General features: G+C 49.3%; 1 protein-coding gene across 1 annotated transcript; it reads left to right on the plus strand.

The window, feature by feature from the left end:
• Positions 1-6,558: 6,558 nt before the first annotated feature.
• Positions 6,559-15,483, plus strand: HPX (hemopexin). The gene is made up of 9 exons (XM_089915224.1): positions 6,559-6,732; positions 7,108-7,172; positions 7,271-7,342; positions 7,521-7,642; positions 9,034-9,184; positions 9,878-10,090; positions 10,354-10,461; positions 14,594-14,724; positions 14,805-15,483. Exons 1-9 carry the CDS (start codon positions 6,650-6,652, stop codon positions 15,360-15,362), a joined length of 1,503 nt encoding a protein of 500 aa, XP_089771350.1. The 5' UTR covers positions 6,559-6,649; the 3' UTR covers positions 15,363-15,483.
• Positions 15,484-20,331: the final 4,848 nt, after the last annotated feature.

Below are 20,331 nucleotides of genomic sequence, written 5' to 3' on the forward strand. Positions count from 1 at the left end.
CTGGCCAGCAGAGGTGGTGTGCTTAACCATCAGTCACTCAGCGCCAGCCTAAGCCACGCAGAAGTCATCTCAAGCCAGGGCGGGGCGCGGGTGGTGTGTGTGGGGGCAGTCACTCACTTTTTCCTAGATCTGATCAGAGTGGGCGTTTTATTTCCGATTCAGACCTTGGGCCCAGAAGTAGATGGAAGGGGTGACAGGGAGTGGAAGCTATGCCTTGACTTATTTGGCCTAAGTCTTTTTTTTTTTGCTGTACGCGGGCCTCTCACTGTTGTGGCCACTCCCGTTGCGGAGCACAGGCTCCGGACGCGCAGGCACAGCGCCCATGGCTCACGGGCCTAGCCGCTCCGCGGGCCCGGAGTGACAGGGATGAAAGGGATGCCTTACGGGATGAACTGGCAGCTGGACAGTGCTTCTGTGGGGTGGGAAGAGAAGTGAATGTGAAAAACAAAAGAAAATTAAACATCTCTAACTTGCTCCTCTTTAAGACTTTGGATGCCTTAAAATCATCTACAGTCTTGCAATTCTGGGTATGTCTGCTAAGAAAATAATTGGGCAAATGCACAGAGAGGGTGTGTGTAGCAATGTGTATCAGAGCTTTATTTATAATAGAAAAAAAAATCCCAGAGAAACCTAAATGACCATCAGCAGGGAATGGTTATGTGGAGTTCTGCTTACACGTATAATGGAATTATATGCATCCTTTCAAAACGCCAAAGTCTGAGATACACTGTTAACAGAAAATAAGGTTTGTTTTTTCTTTTGATTTATTTTTGACTGCGCTGGGTCCTCGTTGCTGCTTGAGGGCTTCTCGCTGCAGTGGCTTCTCTTGTTGTGGACCACGGGCTCTAGGCGCACGGGCTTCAGTAGTTGCAGCACGTGGGCTCAGTAGTTGCAGCGCACGGGCTTAGTTGCTCCGCGGCATGTGGGATCTTCCCGGACCAGGGCTCAAACCCGCGTGCCCTTGCATTGGCAGGCAGATTTTTAACCCCTGCACCACCAGGGAAGTCCCAGAAAAAAAGGTTTATAAAATCATACCTTTGTTTTAAAAAGGAAATTGCAAGAATAGAAAAAGACTGGAATAGACAAAATGTCAACATATAGTGGTGTTCTCTGGCTAGTAGAATTAAGACTGATTTTTATCTTCAAGAAAAAAGACTTTTAAGCCAGAGCATAATGTGGTCTCAGATATGTTTTTGAAGAGTACCATGGTTGCCACAAAGAATGTGTTATAGAGGGGCAGGAGAAGCAGAGAGGGAGAGGCTGTTTCAGTAATCAGATAAGAAATGATGGTGTTTGCACTCTTAGGTCTAATTAGGAAGTAGGAACAATAGAATTCAATATTTATTAAACACATACAGTGTTTCAGACCCTGCTTAGGCACTGAAGATACAGCATTGAATAAAGCAGATAAAATCCTGGTCCTATTCATTAAGGCATGATGGTGAAGAGTGCAGTGCTGGAGCTGGTTCATATTGGCCCACGAGGGCTCATTGTCAAATTTTCAGGAATTTTTTTTTTTTTTTTGGCTGTGCCACACAGCTTGTGGGATTTTAGTTCCCCGACCAGGGATTGAACCCGGGCCCTCTGCAGTGAGAGCTCGGAGTTCTAATCACTGGACCACCAGGGGATTCCCAAAATTTGCAAGAATTTTGACAACTGATTGTTGAAAACTCAGCCATTATTTAAAAATTAAATTATGTAAATTTAAAATTAAATTCATTTTATTAAAATGAAATATAATAAATACTCAAAACTCATCACTTCCTAATTATTTTACTGCATTTTACTATTACCTGTGCTCTTGGGGTTATTTATATGTGTCTTATCTGCAAGGTGGAAATACCACATAGTAAGTAGTATGTTACTGTACCTTTCTTCTCAACTCCATGAGAAGATGCAGCTTGAAGATGCTTGTTGGTAGCTTGAAGATGGCCGTGATAGGAGTATTTACACCACAGAAACTAATAAATGCTACAAACCAGGGCTTTTTCCCTTCTGGAAAGCTGGCTGTTAAACATGCACAAGCACACCCCTTGAGAGGGTAAAGAGCACACCCCAGGGAGTCAGGCAGCCAGATCTTAATCATGGCTCTACCAGTTGCTAATAATGGGCTTTGGCTAAGACACCAAAAGTCGGTTTCCCCATGTGTAACATGGGACTAATAATACAGTATATATTTTATTAAATCATACCAATAATATGATTTAATAAAATAATCCATGTTAAATGTTTAGCACAATGCCAGGCACGTACATGTGCCCAACAGATATGAGCAAATTAATATTATAATTAGTTATTCATAGGGAAGCAAGAATAGACTATGCAGGAAGGTCCATTAGAAACAGAGCAAGAGAAAATCCTGGAGGAGTTGGTTGGGAGCAGCAAGCACTTTTTGGTACCTGGAGCTGTATCCCAATTCTTCTAAGCCCAGGGCAAGGGAGAATCCAGTCTCTGCTCCCTGGAGTACACAGCCACAGGCAGCAGGCCCTCAGTGGACCCAGGAGAAGTAAGTGAGGTCAGAGAACTCAGATGACAGCAGGGCTGGCTGTACACACACATCCATTCCAAGGGACAGTGGGTCAGTGTCCGGCTTAAATGTGGTCCCTGGCAATGCAGGGGAAAGCTCTGTCCATGAAGATGTTTGCAGGCCCGTATTCAGACTGCCTTAGGGGGAAGCCAGAAAGCTGCTTGTTAGGACTGGGAAGGCTACATGGAAAAGGGGACGGTTGTATATTTCTGGGCTTGAATTCCCCAAGAAATCAAGCAAGAGACTGAGATCCCCACACCCGCTCTGGGCAGCAGAGGTTTGCAGAGGGAGAGGATGTGGCACTAAGGCCCCACAGCCAGGCTGAGAAGAGCGAAGGAGGAAGGCTGTAGGGAGCCAGTTTCTGGGAGGTAAAACTCCGGGGCTGTGGCCACTGGTCGAAGGGTGGGAGCGCACTGATCCCTTCGGCCTCCAGGGGGCGCTCAGGCCCAAGTATGGGCAAGCGCTTTGTCCTGAGCCGAAGCCAGCGCGCTGGGAAGGACTCAGGACAAGCAGAAACAGCCGTCTCAAGTGAGGAGAAGAGAAGCAAGGCCAGCCCTATCTTGGGCCCCCTGAGAACAGTTGCCTTGTGCCCTGTTACCAGCACCAGGATGGCCAACATATCCACAGCCTGGGTTCTCAAATGGCCTCTCAGCCCCTGCTCAGAATATGAGCTTCAACCTGAGCTGCCTGCCATGTAGAAGACTCTGTGCTAGTCTAGTCCCTGAGAGGCTGGGGGGATGGGAGTGGGCGGGAGGAAGGAGGAAGGAGGAAGGCTTCCAATTATGGCATCTAAGCCACCTTAGGGTAGACAAGCAAATTAGGAAACAACACTGGAAAAGTGCCACAAATCACTCTTCTGTGACAGGTAGATAGGGGTGCCATGAAGGGGACCAGAGCTGTGTGGGAAAGAAGAGGCTGAGCTGAAAAACCGCCATCCAGTATATGTGCTGTCTCCCCTCAAAGAGCCCGGCTAGGAACAAAAAAAAAAAGAGCCCGGCTAGGGCACAGGGAGGCTGCTGCCTGGACCAGCAGGCCCATGCGGGGCCCTGCCAGTACAATTATCGAAGACCCTCACTGTGGGTTTTCTGAGGGGTGTCCGGGACACGGTGTGAACGCTTCCATCTCCCCAGGCAGGCTCAGTGAAATCTGCAGGACACGCAGACACAGTTCTGGAGCTAGAGACAGCTTGTTGAGGGGTTTGCTGATGAAAGGTTCACGGGGTGCTCAAGGAGGGAGAATCCCAGGAAGGTTATATAAGGTTTGAGAGGCTGAAGAACAGGAGAGGGGGAGTCTGGGAGTAGCGGCCCCCAGTGCCCAGTGCCCAGCAGCTGGGGGGAAGCAGGTGCAGTCAGAGACGCCCTGCAGTGGGAGAAGGTGGGTGTCAGGTATCTGCTGAGGGAGCCGAGGCACCGTCCATACTGCCGAGGGCCTGGGGAGTCCAGCTTCGTTCACTAACCTAAGGGGAGGAATGCTGTTAACATGGCTGTCTTCACTGTAACTCAGGAGAGGATGGTGAGGCTTTGGGCAGAGGCATGACGACACGCTGTTCCAGAGGTCCCAGAAATCTGTCTTCCTGTTAGGAGGAGTCTTCGCAGAGTAGATGAGGGAAGTGAGACCTTTGCTAAGGTTATGTATGTCAAGGGCATCTGAGAGGGATCAGGGCTCCTTCAGGCTGGACTGGGGAACAGGGATCCTGGAACCTCAGCCTGGCCCAGAGCTGACTCTGCCCATATTTGTCTCCTGCAACTACATCTCAGATAGAAATGGGGCAGACTTTGGGAGTAGCCCCAGTGAGTGCCGAAGATAGCAGGTACCAGAGATAGCAGGGCTAAGAGGAGAAGAGGGATGTAGGGCAAGGACACTGGAGAGAGAAACAAGACCATAAGATGGTCAGTGCCAAGGAGACCTGGGACCCTTAGATCACAACATGCCTCCAAAGTAACACACCCCCAATCCTGATATTCTCCTTACCCCAGAAGCAGGAAAATTGTTAGCAATTTGGCTGCAACGTTAGTAACACTATTCAGTACTTGAAATTAATTTTTTTCATTCAACAAATATTTATTGAGCATCTATTACAGGCATACTTGTTTATTGCACTTTATTGCACTTCACAGATGTGGCATTGTTTTTACAAATTGAATGTTTGTGGCAACCCTGTGTTGAGCAAGTCTGTTGGCACCTTTTTTCCAACAGCATTTGCTCAGTTCATGTCACTGTGTCACATTCTGGTAATTCTTGAAATATTTCAAACTTTTTCATTATTATTATATTTGTTATGGTGATCTGTGATGTTACTGTTGTAAAAAGATTACAACTCCCTGAAGGCTCGGACAATGGTTAGCATTTTTAGCAATAAAGTATTTTTAAATTAAGGTATGTACATTTTTTTAGACCTAATGCTATTACATACTTAATAAATTACAGTATAGTGTAAACATAACTTTTTAAATTTTTTAAAAATTTATTTTATTTTTGGCTGAGTTGGGTCTTTTTTGCTGCACGCGGCCTTTCTCTAGTTGTGGCGAGCGGGGGCTACTCTTCGTTGCGGTGGGCATGCTTCTCATTGCGGTGGCTTCTCTTGTTGCAGAGCACGGGCTCTAGGCATGTGGGCTTCAGTAGTTGTGGCACGAGGGCTCAGTAGTTGTAGCTCGCAGGCTCTGGAGCGCAGGCTCAGTAGTTGTGGCTTGCAGGCTCTAGAGCGCAGGCTCAGTAGTTGTGGCGCACGGGCTTAGTTGCTCCACGGCATGTGGGATCATCCCGGAGCAGAGATTGAACCCGTGTCTCCTGCATTGGCAGGCAGATTCTTAACCACTGCGCCACCAGGGAAGTCCCATGTAAACATAACTTTTATATGCACTGGGAAACCAAAAAATTTGTTTGACTCGCTTTATTGCAATATTCACTTTATTGCAAGGGTCTGGAACAAACCTGAGCTATCTCTGAGGTATGCCTGTACATGCCAGGTACTAGATGGAGAAAACGTAATGGTACAGGGACTGCCCTGGTGGTCCAGTGGTTAAGACTCTGCCCTTCCGATGCAAGTGGCACAGGTTTGATCCCTGGTTGGAGAACTAAGATCCCACATGCTGCGTGGTGTGGCAAAAATTTTTTAAAAAAATGTAATGGTACATAAAACAGGCAAATCAAAACAAGCAAAGAAACAAAGCACAAGCATGCAGAAGCAGAAGCAGAAGCGTAAGTGGACAAAATAATTTCAAGTTTTATTAAGTAACAAAGGAAACAAGTGAGAGTCTAAAATAGCTAGAAGGGGTGGTCAAGAAAGGCTTCATTGAGAGGATAACATTTAAGCAAGAATCAACTGTAAATACTGTGAAACCCCAGTACAGTTCTATTTATTCTGTGATAGGTAAACAAAACACTTTCCCCTTAAGGTGGAAACTACGGAGAAAGTCTAATTACCAGTAGGTCTCTCTGGAAGAGAGACACCTCTTCCTGCACCATTACTGTCAGCCCTTCCCTCCCAGGTGATTTTTGCAAAGCTCTTTGTCAATGGGGGTGGGGGCTAGGGTGGAACTTGGACTTTTGGCAACAGTGAAATATTATTGACCCATCAAGTGCAAAGCTAGAGAGGCTTGGGAATGCCCCCAAAAGGCCCTTGATGGAGCTGGGAAGAAGCTGTTCTCTGAGTAGTTCTAAGTGTGTTTGTGTGTGTGTGTGGTCACTAAGTATATGTAAGTGTCAGGGTCTTTAGGGGTCTCAGAGCTGGGCATGGCACAGTACACAGAAATGTTCCTTTCCTCTTCTCTCCTCCTGCATTGTTGAGGTAGATCCAACCACAGAAAGGTGGTCCCCTTTCCCGACCTTATGGGCACTCAGGCCCATCACCAAGGTGAAGAGAGTCACAGTCGAACACCAGTGGGCTGGGCTAGTCACTGCTCAAAAGTCACTGGAGGGGGATGGCCCCTGCCGGGAAGAGTGAGTCTTGGACTCAGATTTCTGTGCAGACCCTGACCTTATTTGCACTGATGTAATCAGCCAATATTGGCATAGCCCTGAGAGATCTCATCCCAGCAGGCTTGGAGGCGGGGTGCTGCTGCCATGCCTATATAGGGGCTCATCCAGGTGCCCAGAACTGTCCTGTGGCCTCTCCAGCTCATCATGGCTCGGGCACTGGGAACACCAGTTGTACCGTGGTTGTTGGGCTTGTGCTGGTCTCTGGCTAACGCCCATCCTCTTTCTCTGTGAGTGAAGCCGGGGCTGGAGGAGGACCGGGCTCCAGATTAAGAGTGGGCTAGGGGGCTTCCCTGGTGGCGCAGTGGTGGAGAGTCTGCCTGCCGATGCAGGGGACACGGGTTCGTGCCCTGGTCCGGGAAGATCCCACATGCCGCGGAGCGGCTGGGCCCATGAGCCACGGCCGCTGAGCCTGCGCGTCCGGAGCCTGTGCTCCGCAACGGGAGAGGCCACAACAGTGAGAGGCCCGCGTACCGCAAAAGAAAAAAAAAAAAAAAAAGAGTGGGCTAGGGTCAGTTTTTAGGTCTGGGGCAAGTCTGGGGTCAGGAGCTAAAGGAGAGGGATTGGACCCTATGGAGCTAGACATCTCCGTGTCTTCTCTCTAGGGCTAATGCCCCTAGGCATGGAGCTGAACGTGGGAATGCAACCAAGTTGGACCCCGATGTGATCGGTGAGACCCTGACTTCCTGAGTCTATCTGTCTAGCTGTGTCTCTGCACTGTATCATCTGACTGGCCTTCTATTTGCTATCGCCCCACCTCCTTCCCAGAACGCTGCTCGGATGGCTGGGGCTTTGATGCTACCACCCTGGATGAGCATGGGACTATGCTGTTTTTTAAAGGTAGGAGGGGCTGGGATTGGGGCATTTGGGACCTCAGACTTGGTCCCCTTCATCGAGGGTGTATCCATCTGCGGGAGATCGTAGGAATTATCTGAGATTATCACCCATAGCTTCTTTGTAACTAGCTCAGTAGGCCAAAAGTTTGTTCCGGGTCCCTCAGTGAGTGTGCGTTTTGCAGGGGAGTTCGTGTGGAAGGGTCAAAACTGGACTCGAGAGTTAATCTCAGAGAGGTGGAAGGATGTCCCCGGCCCCGTGGATGCTGCATTCCGCCACGGTCATGACAGAGTCTTTCTGATCAAGGTACGGCTGGGCCAAGGTCAGGGCCAGGCCAGGAAGTGCTAGAATCAACACTAGAGACCCTCCGCCAAGTGGCCCTGGCATGGAGCCCTTACCAACAGGTTCCAGGTTTCCTCCCCCCTGCGCCTGCCTTTTCTGAGAAAGCTCAGGCTAGGGAAGTCGGTGTGCACGCGGGCCTGGGAAGCACAACACCCAGGGGCTCTTCCTCAGTCCTAAGCTGCGTCCACACCTCTCTGCTACTCCTCAATCTGTCCACCATCCTTTCCTTCCGGGAAATTTCTTCCCTTGCTTCCACGACCCTGCATCAAGTCTTCTTCCTGTGGTTGCCAGGTTGTTCACAACACAGTGGTACCTGGCCGAGGGGCAAGTGGAGGATGAAATCCAGCCCACTGTGCTTGTCAAGTCCCAGGCCTTGGCCCAGCCTGTGTCTGCTCCTAGCACCTTCCCCTGACTCGCACAAGGATGCTGTGTGGTCGGGGCGGCCCTCGCTACCAGCTTTGTTTTCCCTCCTGCCTCTTTTCCTGCTCTTCTCAGGCTTCTCATCCTGGGCCACGCCTTGAATGTTTCTTGGGGATCCTCCCCAGCCCTTCCATACACCCTGCCTGGGTGATCTCAACCACTGCCACAGCTCTGAGTTCTCTCCACGTTGTGGACCCCAGATCTGGATCTCTCCCCGGAGCTCCAGACATCTCTCTCTGATTTCCAGGCTGACATCTTCAACTTAGACGTTCGTAGGCACCTCAGATTCAGCATCCCCCAAACGGAGCTCAATATCTTCTGTACAAATCCACCCCTCCTCCTGAGTTCCCTGTTTCAGCAAATGGCACCACCACATGCTGATTCCTGCAAGCCAGGTGCACATGGGTCTTGAGACCTGGACCCTGGTTATCTTTACAGGTTTATCTCCTCCTCCACCACATTCACTGTGTGCCAGCCACATGAGCATGCTGTGTACATGCTACTCCCTCTGCTGATAATGCCCAGTCCACACTTGTCTACCTGGAATATTCCTGCTCAGTTTTTAACTCTTGGCCCAAATGCCTCCTCCTCTGTGCAGCCTTCCAGGAATTCTCTAGGTTGACTTAGGTATTCCCCCTTTATTCCCAGTGCACTTCACATGCCTCCACCTTGGGGCTCACATGGCTAGGATTGTAGGATCCTTTCTGCTTTTGTACAGTGAACTCCTTGAAGGCAGAGACAGAGTCTTGTCACCCCTTTATCCCCAGTGCCTCTCACAATGCGCAAGGGGACAGCACATTGTTGTCCACAGATGGACTGAGAGTGTGTGGGACTGCAGAAGGATGTTATGTAAGTGCAATAGATCAAAGATGTGTGGGACGGCAGAGTGGCAGTATCTGGCGTGCATACTAAAAATAGCATGTTTTTGCATGCAGGGGGACAGAGTCTGGGTATACCCTCCTGATGAGAATAAGGAATATCCAAAGTTGCTCCAAGAGGAGTTTCCTGGAATCCCATCCCCAGTGGATGCAGCTGTGGAATGTCACAGTGAAGAATGCAGAAGTGAGGGTGTCTTGTTCTTCCAAGGTCAGTCCAGGCTGGAATAAGAGAGCCTGGGGTAGTGGTAGGTTGGTGGTTATAGAGGTAGTGGTAGGGATGGTGGTGGTGGTGGAACCACTATATGGTTTCCTGATGAAGGGAAGGAGTAGAGAAGCCAATTATGGTCTAGAGGTCAAGTAGGGGAAGGAGGGGAAGTCATCCTGGAGAAGGTAACTGGGTGTAATTCTGCTAAAAGTCCCTCATTGTCCCCCATGACCCTTAGGACAAATCTATGTTCCTTAGTTTTACATACAAGGTTCTCCGTGACCCAGTCCCTGTTGATCCTCCAGCCTTGAGTCTCACCAAACGCTTACCTTGAATATGAAGCCCCAGAAACGCTGTGCTGTTCCCTGTACACCCAATTTGCTTCATGCTTTAGACTTTTGTTTCTGGAGTTACATCTCCCCATCTTGTCTGCCTTGTAACTCCTCCTTCAGATTTTAGTTTAAGTATCACCTTCTCTGGAAAGCTTTCCCTGGCTCGTCCCACCGCCCTTGCTGAGCTGATCACGTGTACTTTGCTGCTCCATTTTATTGTATGATTACTTTCCTCAACTGTTTCCCTGCTGGGCTGTGAGCTCCACGTGATGGCGACCATAGCTGGTCCATCCTGGGGCCAGTACAAACACAAGGGAAGGCACAGCCCAGCCTCACTGAATGCTTGTTGGTTGATTGGACAAAGGCAACCGCACGTGGTTCTGGGACTTCACTACAAAAACCAAAAAGGAACGTCCCTGGCAGGCTGTTGGCAACTGCTCTTCTGCCATGCGATGGCTCAGCCGCTACTACTGCTTCCGGGGTAACCAATTCCTGCGCTTCAGCCCTGTCACGGGAATGGTGCAGCCTAAATACCCTCTGGATGTCCGAGACTACTTTATGCCCTGCCCTGGCAGAGGTGAGAAAGCCCAAGCCCTGGGACCTCCTGGAATTTGTCCACCTTCCCTGAGTTCGCGGACCCCATATAACCCAGCTCCTACCTTCACCCTGTGGAATGACACCTTGGCCCTTGCCCTAGCTCCACTTCCATCCTGGCTCTCCCCAGCTGTCCTCATATGGGGACAACCTGCACCCCCAATAACCCCAGCCATCTCTTCCACCTCGGAACTCATTCTGACCTCTTGCCTTCCTGTGTTCCCCCTCACCCATCTCTCCCCCAAGGCCATGGACACAGGAATGCGACTCACCATGGGGATAAACGCTGTAGCCCAGATCTAGACGTGTCTGCACTGCTGTCTGACAAACATGGTGCCACCTATGCCTTCAGTGGTAAGAGATGCCCTCCAACTCCCCCATCTCTGCCCTCCATACCTCCCGTCTCTTACACGTGTGTCTCCCATCTCTGGCACATTTCCTCCATTTTCATCACTGTGCCCCATATTTTGTCCCGTCGGCCCCCATCCTTACACGCTATCATGCCCCTTTTCACCCCTCACTTCGTCCGATGCATATGGTTCAACCTGTCTCTCATCGCTGAGGCCTCTAGCTTCACCTGTCTGCCTCCCAGTACCATCTGTTGGTACATAGGGACCTCCTGGCCCCATGACTCCTCGTATTCTCTTTGCTCTTGCATGTCTCGCAGGGTCCTCTGGCCCTCCCCACCTTGAGCTTCTCATCAGGAGCTCCATCTTGTTCCAGGTGCCTGGTTCCTATGTGCAGGCCTCTGGGCACAGCATTACCTGGGGATGAGATGTTCCCATTGCTGAGAACCAGCCAACAACTGTTCAGTCCCTTAGACCTTTAGGCAATAGTTTCACCAGCCTGAAGAGATTTCTCCTCCGAGTGACCAGGAGAAACCCCTCTCCCCAGACCTGTGCCATTAAAAAGCCATCTGATGATACCTAAGGATGTTCTGGGGCTAGTCAGACAGGCAGTGATAAGTCTTGGTCTATACTTGAGGACAGCTCCAAGAGGAGTGACCTACCACGTTACACTCAGCCTAAGATGTGTGTATGATCAGACACAAACGTAAAATAGTGGTGAGAATACAGAAGAGTGAAAATCCCTTCTTGCTCCTAATCCCTGAATAAATCTGATCAGATATGACTACGAAGCTATAATGAAAAATACACAGCTGCAAGGCGAGCATATGCCCACAGCAGGAATGCATGCTGTAATGAGAACGTGCATCCGTGATGAAACACACACCTGTAGTGAAAAGGTAGACCCATGCTGAGAATATATGCCAGAGTAAGAACACATAAGTGTCAGAAGAACATGCAGCTATGGTGAGAGCGAGGCACCATGGGGAGGACACATACACAAAGCGAAACAGCAATGCTTACAGAGATAGAGAGATAAACAGACATAGAGATATAGAGATAGAGACACTAAGAAAATAGGGCCACAGGGACCACACAGAGATGTAGAGAGAACACCCAGCCATGGAGAGATCACGGAACCTCAAGACCATGTGTCCATAAATAGAATGCAGCTGAATTCCTCAATCAAGAGTATTAGAGATGTTCTATAGCTGTTGAGAGAATATTGTTATGTTAAAAATACCCAGCTGAGGTGGGAACTCACTATCTTGGTGAAAACACCAGTGTGACCCAGCCACTCAGCACAGGGCTGGTCCTCTCCTCTCCCTTATTGATAAATCTCTTGTCTGTACCTCATAGCTGCTAATCCATTCTTTCTTTTTTGTCACTACTTCGGCTCGCACAGGGACCATCACGCCCTCTCTACTTTCTCTCTAGTCAGGATCTCTTAGCCTCAGATCCGACTGATAACTGCCTCGGCTCTCTTTTTCCTACTTGGATTTCCAGAGAGAGAATGGGACTGGCTCAGCCCATATTTTTATTCCAGACCACATTCAAGTGGCTGCTGGTCGGCCTCTGCATCGACCTCTAATGGATTTTGGGGGCTCAGCACTTACTTCCTCTGCACAAAATGCAGCGCAGCTCTGATTCTCAAAATAGGGGCCACAAGCAGGGTAGTTTCAGCAGGAGGGGAAGGTGGATATGTAGTCACTGTGACTTGCCCAGTTAATACCCATAAGGAGAACTTGTGGCTGCATTGGGAATACCAGCTATTTTTCGAGCACCAAAAAATAATCGAGCACCTGATAGGCACTGGGCATTTTTTCTAGGCACTGAGATACAGTCGTGAACATGGCAGATGAGACACCTGCCTTCAGAGAGCCTGCTAGACGGAGAGAGGACAGTAAAAAAGAGAAAATGAAAGAGCATACTTTCAGGCAGTGTTAACAGCTGTGATGTGTTCTGGGAACATCAGAATGCTTCTTATTCTCAAATACCATTTGAAGCTAGAATAAATGAACGTATGAGTCGTTGATGTTTTAAAATATAAAATAAAAGAATGTTAAGTGTCCCCAAAAAGCTGTGAAGAAACTAAGACAGGATAATGGGATAGAGGTGAAGAGAATTAGGGGCCCCTTCTCTGAAGAGACGATTTTTGAGCTGAGATTTCAGTGATCAAAAGGAATTAGCCACGTAAAGCACTGGAGGAGAAGCATTTTAGGGAGGGTAGACAGCAAATACTTTGGGGAGGCAAGAAAGGAGGCCAGTGTGGCTGACACGCTGAGAAGGAGCCAGGTAAGTGGCTTGAAAAGAGGGAGGCAGGGGTCAGATGACATGGGCCTGGTAAGGATTTTCAACTGTAAAAGGAAGCCGGGAAGGGCTCTTGATCAGAGCTGTGATATGTTCTGGCTTATTTTTTTAAGCATCTGTCTTTTTATCTTATTTATTTATTTATTTAATTTATTTATGGCTGCGTTGGGTCTTCATTGCTGTGCGCTGGCTTTCTCTAGCTGGTGGCGAGCGGGGGCTACTCTTCGTTGCGGTGCGCAGGCTTCTCATTGCAGTGGCTTCTCTTGTGGCGGAGCACGGGTCCTAGGGTGCGCAGGCTTCAGTAGTTGTGGCACGCTGGCTTCAGAAGTTGTGGCTCACGGGCTCTAGAGCGCAGGCTCAGCAGTTGTGGCGCACGGGCTTAGTTGCTCCGTGGCATGTGGGATCTTCCCGGACCAGGGCTCAAATCCGTGTCCCCTGCATTGGCAGGCGGATTCTTAACCACTGCGCCACCAGGGAAGCCCATGACTTATTTTTTTTAAAAGATCATCCTGGCTTCTTGTGGAATATAAGTCACAGAGGTACAATTGTGTAAGCAGGGAATCCAGCAAGGAGTTCTTGCAGCTGTCTGGATTAGAGGTGATGACAGCTTGGACTGGGATAACAGCAGCAGAGGTGGTGAGGGGTCATCGCGACGTATTCTGGAAGTCGGGCCCATAGCATTTAACCAATGCCTTGGATATTGATCGGAGTGGGGAAGGGGAAAGAGAGGTTTCAAGAATGACTTGGCTTTTAGGGACTGGGAAACTAGGTGACTTTTTCTAAAATTGGGAAAGACTAGGGAAGGAGATGTGTGTGTGTGTGTGTGTGTGTTTGGTGGGGGCAGAAATAAGTTTGGACACATTAGGGTTTTGGTGTCTAATGGTCCCAAATGGACAGGTCAGGTAGGCAGCTGAGTTTGCGCCTGACACTCAAAGAAGCAGTCCATCAGATCCAAAGGGAACAGATCAAAAGTCATCAGTACATAGGTGGTGTTTAAAGCCCTGGACTAGGTGAAATCACCAAGAGAGTGAGTATAGATAGAGCAGAGGTCCAAACTGGGGGATTCCAATAATAGATATCAGGCTGAAGAGGAGTCAGAAAGTTAAGAAGAACCCTGGAAGAGTCTGGAATCACAGAGCCAAGATCCAAAAAAGATATTTAAAGAAGGGACCTGTGAGCAGTCAAATGCCACTGAGAGGTAGAGTAAGATGTAGACATTAGATTTGGCAAGTTGGAGGATACTAGTGACCTTGAAAAGAGAAATCTCAATGGCAAAGGGAAACAGGAATGTAAGTGAAGTGGGCTGAGGAAGAAAAGGTAAATGAGAGTTTAGACAATTCCTCTAATAAGTTGTTATGAAAAGGGGAGAGGAAAATTAGGGTGCTGGTCTGGCTACTCCCTCCGTCTCCTACCATCTCAAGGGATTAGAGAACACAGCCAGCGTGAGAACGCCCAGGGGAAGCTTGCTGCCGTGCTTCTCTTTGAACTCCTGGCCACTGTCTCACTGTAGCATCTCTGCACACAGACATCTGAGATGCATAAGAAGACCCCACTGAACCCCATGACGGACGTTGGCCTTACCTGGCAACTTGGCCACTGTTCTCCAAGCTCGCCCTTCCGTCAGGCCCCTACTGACTCCGATTCCAATTAGGTCACAATGTCCAACTTTGCCAACCAAGTCTTCCTCAGCTCCTCACATGGCCTCTTCCCTCTTGGCCTCTGGATGCATTCTTTCCTCCCTCTCGAGACTCACCCCTGCGTCTGTCACTTGCCTCTTCACTGCCTGGCCTTTTACTACCAGTACTAGAGGTACCTCTGCTACCCCACAGGATCCCACTACTGGCGTCTGGACACCAGCCAGGACGGGTGGCATAGCTGGCCCATTGAGCATCTGTGGCCCCATGGTCCTTCAACAGTGGATACTGCCTTTTCCTGGGACGATAAGCTCTATCTGATCCAGGTGTGTGTTGGGAGTGACTCATGAGGTGGAGACTGGGAAAACACCCAGCTCTGTGCTAACTAATGTCCTTTGTCCTCCAGGGCACCCAGGTATATATCTTCCTGACAAAGGGAGGCTATATCCTAGTGGATGGTTATCCAAAGCGGCTGGAGAAGGAATTCGGGAGCCCTCATGGGATCAACCTTGATACTGTGGATGCAGCCTTTACCTGTCCTGGGTCTTCTCGCCTCCACGTCATGGCAGGTGAGGGGTGTCGGGTGCTGGGGGGGGCCTGTTCTGCTACTTCTCCGTGGCACAGATCCCCGTCATGGCGTGAGAAGAGCCAGGTCAGGATCCCCATGATGTGGAAGCCATGTTATGTCCAGTGTTTCTTCCCAGGACGGCAGCTGTGGTGGCTGGACCTGAAGTTAGGAGCTCAAGCCACGTGGACAGAGCTTCCTTGGCCCCATGAAAAGGTTGACGCGGCCCTGTGTACGGAAAAGTCTCTGGGCCCCAGCTCGTGTTCCGCCAATGGTCTCGGCTTGTACCTCGTCCAAGGCCCCAATTTGTACTGCTACAGAGACGTGGAGAAATTGAATGTGGCCAAGGCCCTTCCCCAGCCCCAGAAAGTAAACAGCCTCCTGGGTTGCCCTCACTGACAGCGCTGCTGATGTGAGGCTGGCCCAGCTCCTTCTCCTGGTTTTCCTTACAATAAAGCCAGAGTGCTCCCTCGCTTGAATCAAAGGGCCCTGGTTGTGGAACAATCTCACTTCTTTCTTTGAGAAGCTCGTAACCTCTCTTTTGAGGCTCTTAAATAGGCTGTGGGAGACAAGGGAGGGGAGGGCTCAGGGACAGACCTCATTTCTGCACAGGTGATTCCTGAACCCCGGTCATAAATTGACTTCTTCCAGACTACTGAGACAGAGAGGGAAACAGAGGAACAAAAGTAGAGAAAGGAAGCCCTGTGTCTACCCAGCACGTAAGAGGCAGAGCAGGGACTCTGCCCCCACCTGCTAATAACTGACCACAGCTTGGCCCCAGGACATTGGGAAAATAGGGCTGGAGGCAGCTACGTTTGTGCAAAGTGGGTTGGCTCGGTGCTGCCACGGAGGGCCACGGGGGCCCTCAAATTGTAGGTCCAGGGGGTTCAGGGAGCATCACTCCAGAAGACAAGTCTTTGGTTGCTATGAGTTAGGCATAACAAGTGGAATGAAAACAGAGTGTTTTCACTCACCTGAGGCAAGCTGGGGAAAGGGGAGAAAGCCTGATTCGGGGAGGTGGCACCATGAAACACATTTGCAAAATGTCACACAGCCCTTGGGGGGTCCTGCTGGCTAAGTCCCCTGGGTATCTGCACCATCTAGGCCAGCAAATGTCGTCTGGGTGGAGGTTGCAGTGGTTTGTTCTTTTCAGGTCATAAGCTGACCAAGGCTTTAGGCTCCAAACTTACTGACAACCATTTGACTGGGGATTGGCCTGGACTATAGACAACTGGGTCTCAGGTGAGACCCTTTTCCTCCTCTACGTTTCCAACCCACCTGAGCTTGAAAGTTTGTTTGTTTAGGCTCAAAAAAATAGCCTCAGACTCTAGCAGAGGGCCCTCATTCTGAGCTTCCATATCTTAGCCTCAGTGACTTCTTCCATAAAATGGGTATAATACTAGACACCTCCCAGTGACAATGAGTATGGATGGACTCAACCCATCTCTTGGATTCACTCCGGAAGGGGCCTGAAAGGATACCCACACTCTGGCCCATGGCCTCTCCTGGTTTAGGGTCAGCCCCTCCTGACCTGGTGGCCTCCTGCTCTTTCATGGGTAGAAGAGTAGATGGACAAGCTTTGCACTGGGAGGCCAGGCCATAGAGTGGCTCCCAATAGGCACCAGGCCCCTGCGGTTCAGTTGAATTGCCTGAGGTTCCTTGCCCAGCCTCAACAGCTAGGAAGGGAAGCAGGGGATGAACCTGGGCCCCTTAGATCAGGGTCCACCCAGCACTTGCGGTTGGCTGGGGCTGGGAACTAAGGTAGGGGCCAGGCACCAGGGCTGTGGGGTCCACTTCCAAGGAGTGTCTTGAGCTTTCTTTTCCAACCCGGAAGATGTCTGGATGGTTCTCCTCATGGGATGGCTGCTCCTCCTTCAGTCTGAGGGGTGAGAACAAGGCCAGAGCCTCAGTTCTGGGCCTTATTCAGTCCATTGTCACCTATGGGGCCATCCCTGCATCATGTCAGGGAGGCTAGAGGTGTCTAAACAGTTATCCAGCAACTCTGCTGGATACTCAAGGTTAACTTCCTCCTCTCTATTGAGAAAGGAGAACTTAAGTCTCCTCTTTCTTCTCTTCTCCCGTCTGCTCTGTTGCAGGGAAGCCTCTAGCTTGTGTCCAAGGACTCCCAGAAAAGGTCCAACTCATGCTTCTTCCATCCATGCATTTAGTACCTCCTATGTTCAGGGCAGTGCATTTGATGCTGTGGACCATGTCTTCCTCCTTGAGTCTTTCCTCCCTTGGATTTCCTCCATGACATTACTCTCTCCTGATCGCCTCTTACTCTCTGTTTCTTCTCAGCTTTCCTCTTGGCCTTCTTTTCCTCTGCTGGCTTGCCAAATGCTGGCATTCCCAGAGTTCAATCCTCCATCCTTTTCTTTTCTCATCCTATATGCTCTTCCTGGGAATGTATTAGAACAATCCTGTTGAAGAAGGGTGTTGAGGAAGTCCTTGCCAGGACTAGCAACTGACTGATGAATTCCACTGCGATATAATATGTAGGAAGATTCTACTCCTTTGGACTTCCCAAATGATAACAACCACCCTGAAGAAAGAGGGTTTATTGGATCAACTACAAGAAAAATTACAATATCAAAGCAATATTTACATGTAGTGGTAGAAAAGGCTGCCTTTGCTCCAAAAGTGTCTTTGCCACTAATTGAGTTGTAAGCTCTATTCTTCCCTACAGGTGATTTGGGCGCCAACTGCCTGGTAATGCAGTTGTCCACGAGGCTGATCTAGCAAACCAAATAGCATAAAGCCAGTACTCTTGGTTAATGACTCTGGATGGATTTGCTTCTAATTCAAGTTTTTCCTGATAGGTCCAAGGTAATCATTTTAAAAGTTTGCTGCCTCAGAGGGACCCACATTGGTCAAAACCACACATAGCATCCGAGGTGGCTCATAGGCTATTGGTTGCTCTAGAAAGCATCAGAAGGGGGATGTGATACAATAGAGAAGGGATGGATGAAGGGCACAGGTTGACTCCCCACTGATCAGGAGGCTTTGCAGACCTAGGAGATCAGGGATTCAGGAAGATGGTGTGTGGGTCACACTGCACTGTGTGTGAACTGCACACTTTACTTTTTTCATCTTAGCTAAGTAGACTCCTCTCCCCATCCTGACCATCCTATCTGCGAACCTCTGATTACCTGAAGAGACTTCCCTGGATACTGAAGCCATTCTGTTCAATGGGACTGGCAAGACAAGTATTCTGATGGGCTGCTTGTAAATGAGTGATATTTCTGGATTCTTTTCATCTGCTCAAGCAGAAATCCGGAAGTCATCCTTCCCTTTACACTACCATAGCCAATCAATCAACTGGTCACCAGTTTTTGTGAATTCTACCTCCTGAACATTTATGAAACCTATGCAATTTTTTCCATCCCTACTCCCACCACTATAGTCATCTCCTACCTAGCCTATATCAATTGCTTTCTAACTGGTCCCCACCCTGCCAGTTTTGCTCTCCTCCTATCTATCCTCCACTTAGCAGCCAGAAGTGATCTAAAATGCAAGGGTGAACATGCCCCTCCCCTGCCTCAAACTCTATGTTGATTTTCCATTGCCCTTAAAATAAAGTCCAAAACCCTAAGCCTAACATACAAGGCCCTCCTTGATTTGGTACCTGTCCACCTTTCCACCTCACCTTATGCCATTCTTCTCCACACCCATACCGGCCACCCATTATTGGACTTCCCCTTTGACTTGGAATCATTTTCTCTTCTTTCGGATAACCTCTATCTCCTTCACCCCTTCCCTTCACATAAGTGCCCTTCCATATGAAAGCCTTCCCAAACCTCCCCAGACCAAATTTAGTCCATTCACATAGCATCATGTACATCTTCAAAATACTCATCACATTTCTAATATGTTTAATATCTCTTTCCCTTGTTATTCAAGCTCCCTGAGGGCAAGGACTCAATATTGTTTCTTTACAAGTTCCTAGCACCAAGGACAGTGCCTCCCACATGATAATGATCTGTTGAGAGAGAACGATCAAATGAATGAGGACACCTTTCTTCTTCTGGGTAACTCTTACTCACCTTTCAAGGACAAAGGTCACATGTTATACCCTCCAGGTTGGGTGACAGTCAAGTCTGATTCATCTTTGGGTCCCTAGGACTTAGCTTGGGACTTGGTACATGATTCATATATCATAGAAGCTTGTCAATTCATAATAAATTCTTGTCTAGGAGTTGATAATGTTTGAAGCTGAATGATGGGTATATGAGGGTTCATTATACTGTTCTGTCTCCTTATGTTATATATATTTGAAATTTTCCATAACAAAAAGTTAAAACATTTATATTCACCTCAAATCAAGTGAAAGTGTAGTCAAAGATGACCTTGAGGCTCCTGGCTTAGGCAAGCAGTAGATGGTGATGCCACTCACTGGGATGGATAAAGTGGAGCCGCATCCAGTCGTGTGTGTGTGTGTGTGTGTGTGTACGAGTGTGTGTGTGTTCGTGCACACATGCACTGGGGAGGGTTTTTTTCACCCCAGTGAAACTTCTTAGAAGGCCAATAAAGGGGATGAGACAATGAATTTAGATTTGGACATTTTTAGTTTTAGGTACCTTGAGGGCATCTTGAGTCAGTTGCTCAGTACTTAGTAGTTACAATAAATTAAATCGTCTGCCTTAGAGGAATGAGCCAGGAGAGGGTTTCTGGATGGTAATATTCCCCCTCACTATTTTTGAAAGCCTCTGTGCCGCTGACCTGACCGCTGGGAACTATCTCACTATCCAGGGAGTCTGTGCAATATTGGGCCCCATCATTCCTTCCTTCACACTTTTCATCCACATTCCCCCTTCTTCCTTCCCTCCCGTGAATTTCCACCAGGGAGCGATTCATGCTTCACATCTGCAAGGCCCTGGTGTCACAGTTTCATGTTCAGCAGCAGTGGCAGGGAGTTAAACATCTGGGTTCCAGTTTGTTTCCCCACTTACCTGTGGCTGCAGGCAAGTCGTTTTACCTTTTCTGAACCTCAGCATCTGCCTCTGAAGACTGAGGATGACATAGTGGCGACTTCACAGGCCCGATGCGAGGACGAACGCACATAACGGGTTTGACACAGGGCCTGGCACCGTGTAAGCGGCCACTAAATAAGAGCTATTATTATCACCAACGCTGTGCCCTCATCGCTTCTCCACCAGGACGTCACGGAGTGTTGCCGCAAGAGCAGAGCAGGCTGCCTCCTCGGAGCCCCTCCCCGCGCGGCCGCGGCCCTGGCACTGCCACAGCCGCTCCCGCTCCAACCCCTCGGTGAGTCGCCCCGCCGGGGTGCGGGGCCGGGGCCCTGTGGGCCGCACAGGGTGAGTCCAAGGCCTCGTGGTGGAGGGCGGTGCCGGGCTGGGCGGGGGTCGGC

Source organism: Delphinapterus leucas, chromosome 7 (genome assembly GCF_059928025.1).
Source record: "Delphinapterus leucas isolate spDelLeu-1000000601 "Yukka" chromosome 7, BTC_Dleu_Yukka2, whole genome shotgun sequence".
In the NCBI taxonomy this organism is placed as follows: Eukaryota; Metazoa; Chordata; class Mammalia; order Artiodactyla; family Monodontidae; genus Delphinapterus; species Delphinapterus leucas.

Excerpts from the sequence above, each read along its gene's own strand:
- HPX (XM_089915224.1), top strand. The coding sequence starts at position 6,650 with ATGGCTCGGGCACTGGGAACACCAGTTGTACCGTGGTTGTTGGGCTTG. Across the intron at positions 7,173-7,270 it reads GTTGGACCCCGATGTGATCG|AACGCTGCTCGGATGGCTGG; the intron begins GTGAGACCCTGA and ends CCTCCTTCCCAG. Across the intron at positions 14,725-14,804 it reads ATAAGCTCTATCTGATCCAG|GGCACCCAGGTATATATCTT; the intron begins GTGTGTGTTGGG and ends TTTGTCCTCCAG.